This window comes from Zosterops lateralis (assembly GCF_965231275.1).
Source record: "Zosterops lateralis genome assembly, chromosome: 2".
NCBI classification, from domain to species: Eukaryota; Metazoa; Chordata; class Aves; order Passeriformes; family Zosteropidae; genus Zosterops; species Zosterops lateralis.
In genome coordinates this window covers 7,921,846-7,933,887 of record NC_139763.1, presented here as the reverse complement: position 1 = coordinate 7,933,887, position 12,042 = coordinate 7,921,846, and the positions used below count along the sequence as shown (strand labels likewise).

Here is a 12,042-nt window from a genome sequence, read left to right as displayed (position 1 = left end):
CAGCTCCTACATATTTAATGTATTACTCATAAGTATTTGCTGATGCAGATGTTAGAATGAAAATTTCCATGGAGATCAGTGTGCAGTTTCTACAACTGCAGTACAGATTGTGGCAGTTTGTCACTGGTCTTCAGCTTTACCAGTTTTTTCCATGCTTAATTTTTCATCTGGAAGACCTGTTAGATCATAGGAGAATTATGCTACGTGTGTTCATTTTATTATGAATATACAGACATATATACAGAACACATAAAAAATGTGGCCTCTCATTTTAAACTCTGTGATTTTCACTCCCAACCAAGTATTTAGGGGATCCATTAAGGTTGGCTAACACATCTTGACTTTTGCAAATTTTCATGTCCTACAGCTCAAAACCATGCTCCTCTGCAATCCCATTAAAACAGCAGCACGTGCAGAAAAGCTCCAAGAGCAATGTTTGTAGTTGGCTGATGGAAAAATTGCCCAAGATTGTGATGTACCCACCAAACTAAGCAGAAAACTCTGGACACTACAAAAGAATAGGAATCTGTGGATCAGAAACCATGAATCTTGCTTTTATAAAATAAATACATAAAATAAATATTTCAGACAAGATTTTCAAAGGATTCAAACTGTCCCAACCAAAACCCACACAATCAAAAGACAGGGATTTTACCCATGTCCTGCTGCAATGGCAGGATACAGGTTTGTCATTCTAACAGGGCAATTGCACAAGGATCATTATTTAACATACCACAGTGACATATATTTTTAGATTCACTAAACAAATCTCAGCATTTAAGAGTCAAAAAAGGTTCTCCTTGGATCAATGAGTTAACAGAAACAGCAGCTCAGCTGCAATTAATTTTGAATTTTGTTGATTGCACAAACCAGAACAGAATACACGCTAGCATCCAAACAGAAAATATTTGAAAATACAGCTGATGCTTATTATCCTCCCCGTGTTTGTAACCAGCCTGAATTCCAGCAAGCACAGCTAGAGCCTATTTCTAGACTATTGGCAAGAATCAGGATTCATTAGACGAGTACAGAGGCAGAAGCATTTTGGAAAGCATTTTCATTTTTCAGAACAGGAGTTGGACATACCTCACGAATTCCGCAGAAATTACAGACAACAATGTTTAAGAATGAAGACTTGAGAGTGTTTATAAAATAAATCTTTTTAAAAGTGTACTTCCAGATTTTTAAAAATAAATTTAATTATGACTTTGCTTTGCAGAGAGGGTGAAGAAGCTCATCTTTGTCAATTGGCTTATTGTACAGGTAAAAGCTCCAAGCATTGTCTGTCTACTGCTCCAGGATAGCTGGAGCAGGAATATCCTTCCTTACCCCCTCCAAGCTAAATTTCTTTTTCAAACAAATCTGCTTTACTCAAATTCTGTCTCAAACACTTTGCTTTGCTAAGCAAGAAGGATGCTATAATTAAACCAGGGTTTTAGAAAAGAAAAACATCAGGTTATGTGATAAAACCTGATCTGCACATTCACAAAGGAGCACAGAGAAGAGAGCCCAAATACCACCCTGCTCAGCTGCTGCCAGCTCCTCACAGGAGAGCCATCATCCCACCAGAAAGGTATGAAGCTGCCTGTGTGGAATCAGAGAATGGCTAAAGGGAGCTGTGGAGGGGATCTGGTCCAACTCCTCTGCTCAGGCAGGGCCAGCAAGACCCCATCCATTGCCCAGGACAACAACCCACAACCCCCCTGGACAACCTGTGCCAGTGCTTGGCCACTCTCACAGTTAAAAAGCTAAAGAAGGGTTTCCTGGTGCTGAGGCAGGATCCTGTGTTTCAGTTTGTGCCACTGCCTCTAAGTCCTGTCACTGGCCACTGTCTGGTTCCCTCCATTTTGTACCCTCCCTTTGTGAATTTGTACACATCAACAAATCCCTCCTGAATCTTTTCTTCTCCAGGCTTTAACAGCCCTCCCAGATTTTCCTCACAGAAGAGCTTTTCCAGTCCCCTCATCTTAGTGCCAGCCCTTTGCTGGGCTCTCTCTGGCATCTCCATGCCCTTCCTGGACTGGGTATCCCAGAACTGGAGCCAGCAGTCCAGGTGTGGCCTCAGGAGTGCTGAGGACAGGGGCAGGATCACCTCCCTCCACCTGCTGCCAGTACTTTGTCTAAAGCAGCCCAGGATACCAGTGGCTCCTCTTTACCACAAGGGCTCATGGATGACTCGTGTTCACCTTGGTGCCCCCACCAGGACCAGCACATTCGCTCTCCTCCAGTCCTTAGGCATCTCTCTCAGCCACTTTGTTCATTTAAAGATTATCCTGAATGTCCTCTCAGTGATATCTCTAAGCTCTGTCAGCACTTCTGGGTGCATGTCTGTGTAAATACACTTTAGAAACTCATTATCCTCAGGTGCTTCAGGCCTGTTTTGGACTGACACAACATAGAGTTCTCAGACATCTCTTGTACTGTATACTTCACATATTTAAATACCAAATGCAAATACATAAGTCATTGTACTCTTAAATGTCCTATGCATCCAACTAAATATTCAGTATAGGGACAGACAAGGTTGAAATAATGTGAGATTTTAAAGGATTTTTTCAACAATAGTGAAGAGTGCCTGTGATATTTTATTTCTGGGTAGAGCAAGGATTAGGCTCTTTAGAATCCTGCTCAACTGCAATCTTTCACACTATGCTTTGGGAGATATGATTTGCAAAGCAGAATCACATTCAGAGTGACTGACTGAGGATGCACCTGCAGCTGATTTGGATGAGCATTTCAATGACAGGCTTACCACTGGCAAAACCCCCACAAAACAAACCTAGCAGTTATCTCCAAGACTTTTGTAAGCTATTCAGGACACCCAAAGGCATCATTCTGTTTGGAATAAGTAGTATTAGCTGCAGCATACCTTTTCATTTCTGTGATTCATGCTGGATCACAAGCACTATCTGAAAATGTTTAAAGCATTTCGAAGTTTAATTTGCAGTGAAACTTGCATTCTAAATGCTTGTGAGCTCCTGGGAACAGATGGGATTCAAACAACAGATTTCAAGGACCACCAAGTTTTTGTCCAGATGAGCTGATGTATGAACACAAGTCTTCACTGAATTTTTCCTGAATTAGCAAACATCCTGTAACACTTGAAATGACAAAAATGTGCATAAATTATATCCTGGAAAAATGGTTCAATTTTACACACTACTGAAATAGATTCACGAGTTATTTCAGTAAAGATTTTTATCAAATGGTCCCTAAGCCCTGTATTATATGTACAAAGAGGAATTAACTTCTCAGTGACAAACCTTATTTCGCTGAGTTAAATGACATGAAGTTTAAAGGGAGTTCTCATAGTAATATTTGTTGGCATTGATCTTATTTTCTTGTTCACAAATGTGAATCTATTTTCTTATTTCATACATGTGGAAGTGTAATATAGAATCATAGGATAGTTTGGGTTGGAAAGGACCTCAAAAAAACCATGTAGTTCCCAAACCTCCTGCCATGGGCAGGAACACCTCCCACGAGACCAGGTTGCTCAAAGCCTCATCCAACCTGGCCTTAAACACTTCTAGGGATGAGGCATCCAAAATTTCCCTGGGTAACCTGTTCTAGTGCCACTCACATAAAGTGAGAAAAAAGATTACAGAAATGTTACTACCCGAGCACTTTTTAATCAATTATGATTACTTAAAAACCCCAAACTAGGCTAACTGAATACTCAGTTATGTAACAAAAATAACAGTTAAATTATCTATTATCTGCTGCATAAATTCTGTTAGTGCTAATTACATAATCATTTCCATTATTACATGTGTTCTAAGAATTCCAAGATACAGCAATTTTTTAATTAGCACTTTAATGTGTTATTCTTAGAATGAATATTTATTAAAATGGCAGTTAAATACACTTGATGTAATTGCATTTTGAAACCGGTAAAGTGTACCACTTTTATTTGTAAAGCTGGGAAATGCTGCCTGCACTTGCTGCTCAGCTGCACGACACCTTTCTCAAAAGCAGCTTCACGATAACGTTATGTAGAGATCTGGCAACAAATCCACAGTGGTTTCAGCCACTGGACACACCAGTCATTTTTCACAATGTTGGCACCACGGTGAAACCAAGAGCAGGAGAACAAAGCTGTCAGAGGCAGCACGTAGCTAAGTAGTAAAGATTAAAAGAGAGGGAGGGAGAGGTGCACTCCTGCAGAGCCTTTGTGTGTTCAGAGCTGTGCTAAACCCAGCAAAAGCAGACACAAGGCAAGGGACAGAAATCAAACAGCAAACAAAGCTGTCCTTGTTCTGGAGACTGATTAGAAGGAATAAAGAACCAATTGCTTGCAACACATAAAAACTTAATGATTTTCCTTCTATTAAGCAACAGTGCATAAAAAACTTAGGTAAATATCCTTTTATGCTTTAAAGTGGGTGTAATAAATTCCCAAGCTATGCTTTCCCTGCTGAAGATGGAAAAGAAAAATGTTTAATGAACACTGCTGTTAATATGCTTGCATCAATATTTCCAGAAATTTTATGTTCTTGAAGTAAAGTAATACCATATAGTTAATCTCTATAACTTTTTGCTTATGATCTGTATAACAGGCCATGTTTCCCTACAGTACGATCTGTATAATAGGCCATGTTTCCCTACAGAACATCATATTTGCTTCCTGGGATGAATTCAATTTGTATGTGTGACCCCAAACGAGGTCAAAACAATGATAATTTGGTCAGTGACACTGAGTATCCCACTCCTAGAAGCCTGTATCTGGGCATGTGCCAGGAAATCCTCAAATAAAAAAAAGATCCCTAATATAAAATGCTGTATTTTACACTAAAAAAAAAAAAAAAAAAAAAAAAAAAAAAAAAAAAAAAAAAAAAAGGTGAAATGTGGCCCTAAGACTGAATTCTGTATTTCCAACCAGACAAACATGTGAAAACATGTGCAGTATTTCTGCAGTGAACTGACTGATTTCCAGTAGCAAGGAAAAAATGAGTCCTTAGAAAGAAACCCTTGTTATGTGTTCATACATTCCTGTGATCCAGTGGCTCTGTTAACATGCTGCCACACTTACAGAAGTGTCTGCTGGGGGAAAAGCCTGCTTTCATCTCTTATGTTACATTTCTGCATACAAGTATTTAATTCTAATGACACTGTTAATGAAAGTTACAGCAGAGATATAAAAGTTAAGACATTTAAGAAATTTGTACTCCTCATAGAAAGGAGTAGAGCTATGTTTATAACTGAACCAGCTGACACCTTCTCCAGAAAAACAAAGAAGAAACCTCGAATCTTTCATTGAGTTAAAACAAGCAAACCCCTCAGAAAGGCTCCGGTAACATTCCTGTACCAAAACAGGATCAGTTCTACCCCTTTGTGAAAGAATGAGAACTGAGATATGAACAATGCATTCCCCAGAAAGGCAGACTCTTGAAATGACAAGTATGGAAAGTGACTTCAAGTATCAATCTTCAAGTCCTCCTGAGAGGCACAAACAGGCCCCTTCCATCACGACCCAGACATTTTTAAAAAAGAAAAAAAAATCCTTAAAAGCATTATTTTTATATTTGATTTTATATTACCACAGGTACATGGTTAATTCAAATTCTTCCTTCCTCTTTACCCCAACTTGCTTTATTGTTTGCACAGCATACACAGAAACTATAGCGGTATTTAGAGTACCAGCAACATAAACTCCATGAGAGTCAGCAACCAGGATTTCAGAGAGTTTCTTTTCAAAAATCCACATTTGTGCATTTTCTTAAGAACAGAGGCGTCACTAATACCATGTGATTTTTGTGGTCTATAAAAAGATGCCTCAAACTTTTCACTACTGGGACACACACACACTAGATGAATCTTCAAGAAAAATCCTGTGTAATAGTTGTACACCTACATCACTACAGTCACTAAATACTTGGATTATGGCTTCTCATAGGGTTAAAATGCTAATTCAAAAGCAAAGTCAAGCTGGATCAGAGGTTTTCACTCTCTGAAATATCCTCATATTTTCTGCCTTCAATGCAATGAAACCTGCAATGGTGCCTTCCTCCTGTTTTCATTAGATTGCAGAAAAGCTGGTGGGAAATGACCTCTGATGGACATTGGGTACAACCTCAGCTCAACACGAGATAACTGCACACATTGGGTCAGGATTGCTGTGATTTCATTGAGCAAACTCTTGAAAACCACGTCCAACCTGAACCTGAGCCTTCCAAAGCAACAATTCCCGGCCATTCCCTGTGTTCTGGTAGCTTCTACTCAAGGATGGCTCAGCTCTGGCATTTTTGTAGCTCTTCAAGTAGTTGAGGACCACATTATAACACCCTCCAAGCCTCTTCTTCACCAGATTAAACAAACATTCTTCAACCTCTCTTTGCACATCATGTCCTGCAGGGTCCTGATATCTTGTCGTTTGCAGGGACCTTTCCAGTTCTGTGGCATCCCTCAGATTGTGGAGCCCCAAACGGGGCACAGGAGTTCAGGTGTGGGCCCAGCAATGTCACACAGAAGGAAGTCACTGCCCTTGATCTGTGAAACATGGTACAACACAGAACTGACAACAACCAGAAATTCCAGATTAGTTGGTATTTCCAAATCAAAGGCAATGAGTCACTCGTTCTGTCTTCAAATCCAGTCTATATATGGTACAGTATCATGAAATATGATGACATACAGATCTGTAGTATTTTTTATTCAAAAGCTCAACACTGACAGTACATTTTTTTCTGAAACCCTTGATAACACACAGGGAGAGAAGTGCAGAATCTTACAGATACTTTTGTGAAAAATAACTTATGATTCACTACAGCCTTCCAGTACCAAAAGTTAAAGATACTGTCATGCAACTTCAATCTGAACTAAATAAAGCCTTCTGAAAACACTGCTGTTACAAAATTATTCCAAAAAATGTAAGTCTGAACAAATTTAAAAAATAAAAACAAGAAATGGACAAGGGTAAGCTGTTTAATGAAATAAGCAGAACAAGAGTAAGGTCTCGACTTCTAAGCAAATCACTCACAGTCTGAAAGCTAGTCAGGGATAAGATCTGTGGGCCCCTTTGTGGGGAAAAAACCCACAAGACAGTAACTAAAAGACAACAAAACCCTCCCAGTTTTCATTCCAATTCCCCATTAAATAATTTTGGAATTCTTCTCCTAAAGTGGAATATCCATAGCAAGGCCAGTTTTGATTCAATTATTCTGCCCCGCTCTGTGCTAGAAGTAGTCCATGAACTGTATTTAAAACACTGCTTTCTTGGGTACAATTTTGCTCTTTGTCACAGACAAAAGCATTTTGCAGACTGCCTTCACAGCCTGCTTCCAGAAGAACCAGTCTGGGTTCTGAAGGAAACCTCAATCTTTCTTTATCAGCTTATTTATTCAGCTTCATAGTGGCCTGAATGCATACAAACCTGTATATCGACCTAATAAACAAGGTGTAGACTATTAGAAGGCTGAAGAAAAACTGGTAATCACTTTCTTTGTGAGGACATTTCTATAAAAACAAACTAAAGGTCTAATATATGTTGAATTAAATCCTGAAAAACAACTTCAATGCACTGTAAGCACAGAACATTGCCCTTTAAACTGCTTTAAAAAACACTCAGCATGTTACAAGAAAGCAATCTGGGTTTAAGAAAAGGCAGATAAGCAATGTGTATTGGCTTTTACAAAGTAGTAAGGCCTGATCACCATTCTCTTCCTGAAAAATGGTGCCTGCACTTAAGAGATATTTGGTTAGAGCAGGTAACTAGAAATCAGACAAGCAAGCTGTGCAGAGAAAAACAAAAGGCAAGAGAAAATGCATGGGATGTGAAGAGAGCAGCAGAGGAAATGGACAGTCAAACAAAGATGTGAGCTGTAACCAAATCAGAAATAAGGAACACGCTTCTCAGTTTTCTATACCAAATGCTCCAAGTATAGCAACTAAGAGCTGTACTTGAAAAGAAGTTTATTTACACTGATATATTTTTTTAGACCTCAATGAGTCTACTACTACTGGCTTCTGAGAGCATCAAGTACTCTTCCACATGGATTCTCTCAACTGAACAGTACAAAAGAGATTCTTATGTCTAAAAATATTCAACCTTCACATTTTCTTATTTTTGATTTTTTTTCTAACTCTGTGATGTGAGCGAACTGTAGTAGAATCTGTCAACATGTAAAATATCCACCATTAATCCAGCAGATCACGTGCCCACTTGAACAGTGACAAGGTGTCAATATACTTCATTAATATGGTTGAATTACAACACTACAGAGATTGATGATACACAATATGCAAGGCCATGAATACTAATACATAAATCCAATAGAATTTAGCCTAGATTAGATTTGCAGGCTGTCAGGCATCGTTACATAGCATTAATTTTCCCTGCTATTATCAAACCACTGCAGAGATGCAGCGAGACACAAAAACCACTTGAGATGTCTGTGTCTATACATGTTATGAGTATTGAGCAGCCTCATGGAAAGAACACCACACCTGACAAAAGTCTGTCTAGTGAGCTAGTGGCTTCTCCATCATATGCCACAAATGCCCACAATAACACCATTAGCCTAGAGAAGCTTTTCAGCTCGTTTTTGTTACTCTGGTAAGGACATACCATTATTTTAAGACACCAGCATATATTTTTCTAAATTAACTGTTTAGAAAATAGTCCCTTTAAAACATATTCGGTGCCCAGCTGCTTCAAAGGTTAAAGAAATCAAAACTAGTTTTAAAAATTGTACCAAAACTAGTTTTAAATTATCTTTTTTTCTCATAGCACAGTACTCTTATGCCTAAATTTTCTCCCTATATAGTATTGCAGCTACACTGGCCCACAGATTACACAGAGACTGTTGCTACAAACACCACAGAATCCTCCAGGTTGAAAAGACTCTCTGGAGGTGACCTAGTCCAAACTCTTGCTCCAAGCAGGTCAAAACAGACCTGGCAGCTTGGGGCATTGTGCAATCCACTTCTGAGCATCTCTTGAAGATGCTCTCCATGAATTCTCTGTGCAATCAGGAGCAGATTTTTCTCTTCTTGGTCTCTAACTGGCGTTTTTTTATATTGCAATTTGTCCGCATGGCTTTTTGTCTTTCCACTGTGTGCCCAAATCATGAGTTTGGCTCCATCTGCTCTATATCCTTTTATGAAGTAATTGAAGACAGCACCAAATCTCATCTCAGCTTCTCGGTCCATCTCTGCTGGACTCCTGCCAGCACATCATTGCTTTTCTTGTACTGGAGAAGCCAGGACTGCACATGGTGCTCCAGGTGTGGCCTCACAGGGGATGAACAGAGGGAACAATCACTTGCTTTGCCTTGCTGGCTGCACCTCTGCAATGCTCTGCTCTGCAGTTGGCTGCCTTTGCCACAAGAGAACACTGCTGACAAGCAGAAATGAAGTTCTTGCCCATAAACACATCATCCTACAGGGGTATTTATGCAAAAGCACTCAAGAACAAAGACTTTTTAGATTTAATCTGAAAATGTGGAGGCATATTGGGACTTTTAGCTCTAAGCACTCTAGATATATGTGAATAAATGGAAGGAATTGTCATCAGCTCCCTCACATGCAGAATGTCCTGTTCTCCCCTTCCCGTGTCTCAAAGAAAGACTGGAGGTGGACACTTGTGCAAAAATAACCTTCAAGAGCAAATTGAACTTGCAGAGGTCAAAACTTCAAGGTAAAGAGTATCTCCAAGGGTTAATCTTATCACTTCATTACAGCTCACACTTTAATACAGTTTACAGGCAGCTTCCTCACAGGTGTATTTACTTCATACAGATACCACCATTGTGGCTGCCCACCAATGTGCTTAAGGAATCCCACAACAGAAATAAACAAACTAGGAAAAAAAAAAAATCTTTTAAACTCCTCTAGAACCTGGACAGACATGCAAAAAAAAAAAAAAAAAAGAAAAAAGAAAAAAGAAAAACAAACAAACAAACAAACAAAAAACACCAACCAAAAAAAACCCAAAGCCAAAAAAACCCCAAACAAAAAAACAAAAAAACAACTACAAAACAAGCCAAATGAAAACCAGAGGAAAATCAAGGAGTACAGAAGATGGAAAGAGTTTGTGAAAAATTCACGTTCTTACACAGAGGTAAGAACTTGCTGCATGGTCACTTACACATTCATGTCTTTGTGTCTTAATAGTACCAACCTAAGGCAGAATTATTCAAAGCCTTTAAAAAACCAAAACAAAAGGAAAACCAAAACAGGGAAAAAAACCCAAAAGACAATCCAAAACCAAAACCACAGAACAAAACAAAGAACCACTAAACCCAGAAAATGTTTATGGTGAGACCTCAATGACCTGCTACCTTGAATTAAAATTACAACAATATGACCAAAGTGGAACTAGAAAAACACCAAGATTACTTAATATACTCCCAAGCCTACTCTTTAGACCCAGGCAGAAATTGCAAACCATCCACATTTACCCCTTTTTCAGCTAATCTATTATTACTGCTGGCTTTTCTTTTCCTCTTTCTGATGAGTCCCTTCTCTTTTGCCTATGACTTTACCCTTTCAGAAATTCTTCATGGCCCCAAATGATTGAATTTTACTGTCATGGAGCCAGGAAGGCAATATTCCACCAAAGGCAGAAATGTGTCCTATTATCAGCAGCTCAAATGAGGTTTAGGAAAAAAAGAAAAGAATATGGATACAACTTGTTTAAACAATATCAAATCATTTTAATAAACATCCACTTAGCTCAGACTGCAATGGATTTGTGTGATTTATCTTATGAATCAAGCTAGTCATTAAGGCTCAAGATAATGTTTGTTATAAATACCAACAAAAGTCATTGACCCATTTTTGCTGAAGTTGGGTTCACAAGGACTTTGATGGCACCAGTGGAACCCCCAAAAACATTACTGTACAAAAGAATATGATCTCCAGAAAAAATACATAAGACACAGAAAATACCAGCAAGTGTCACTCAGCTGCCAATGATCTTGTCCATGCAGGTTAAAAGAACTTTATGCACATGCAAGTTGTGCATTCAACTTGTAAAACACTGTTTTACTCTAAAATAGGAAATGTTTAGAGAGTTACAGCCTTGTGTTTACACTGTAGCAGTTCTGCAGCATTGCCTGTAATCCTGACCACACCAAAAATATATTTTTATATGATTTTGCACTTTAATAGTAAGTCTTCACCCATTTATAGCAAACTACTTGCCAAATGTAGACTAGTAGAACCAAAACTAATGCGTTCTTGATTTACTGCTTGTGTATGCTTTTTTGACTCGGAACTACTTTTTGCTTCACAAAACTCAGATTCTTAAGAAAAAAATCCAAACAGAAATAGAAATGGCTTGGACCTAACTACCTTTCTAATATTTATGATCACCACTGAATATATGTAGAACCTACTAAAGATTAGAAATGCAAGCACTAAGCTAATTTTGAGATATATGACCTTGCTTTAAAACTTCTAGAAAATATAACGCAGAAAATATCATAAAGAGAGCAAACATAGGAAAGGCTGACCAAAAAAAAAAGGCTGATCAAAAAAAAAAACAACTGTCCGCTGGGAGTTTGATTAATTATTAATTCTTACCTTCTGTGCTTAATCCAGGACTTGAAGTGAATTTTGCTACATCGACGATCTTGACAGCGAACTGCTGCCCCGTCTCCCTGTTGATGCATCGTCGCACGACGCTGAACGGACCCCTGTGACAGAGAGAAACCAGCAATGAGCAACCATTCTCCTCCTCACTGTGCCACAATTCCCTTACTTCCCAACAAGGTTTCTGTTTGTGCATTCAAGTGTGGTACTCACACACAATATACCTCTCGTCCTTGCTGCCCATTAAATGTAGAATTAATAGTTCCGACTCTAGACTGGTATAAGAGTGAGTGAGTTCTGTTTTTTCTTATAATAAAGATATATTCTCTTACCCTGCCCCTTTAGAAAGGCTATACTCTTAGAAACCTTATGTAATATGTAACTGACATCATCATTATTAAATTTTAAGTGGACCTTATGTAGATGCAAAATCCAAACAGGGGAAAAACAGAGGTGAGAAACTCATTCCTTCTTTCAGTCCTAGTCTGAAAGGATAATGGGCAATGG

The 12,042-nt window shown here is 38.6% G+C and overlaps 1 protein-coding gene across 4 annotated transcripts in view; it reads right to left on the bottom strand.

Moving 5' to 3' along the window:
• CASK (calcium/calmodulin dependent serine protein kinase) overlaps window positions 1–12,042 on the bottom strand; it is a 189,382-nt gene that overhangs the window by 127,428 nt on the left and 49,912 nt on the right. For all 4 annotated transcript variants that reach the window (XM_083883313.1, XM_083883315.1, XM_083883316.1 and 1 more), the window contains exon 2: window positions 11,527–11,639. In XM_083883313.1, the coding sequence (XP_083739439.1) occupies window positions 11,527–11,639 (113 nt within the window). The remainder of the gene's footprint in view (window positions 1–11,526; window positions 11,640–12,042) is intronic.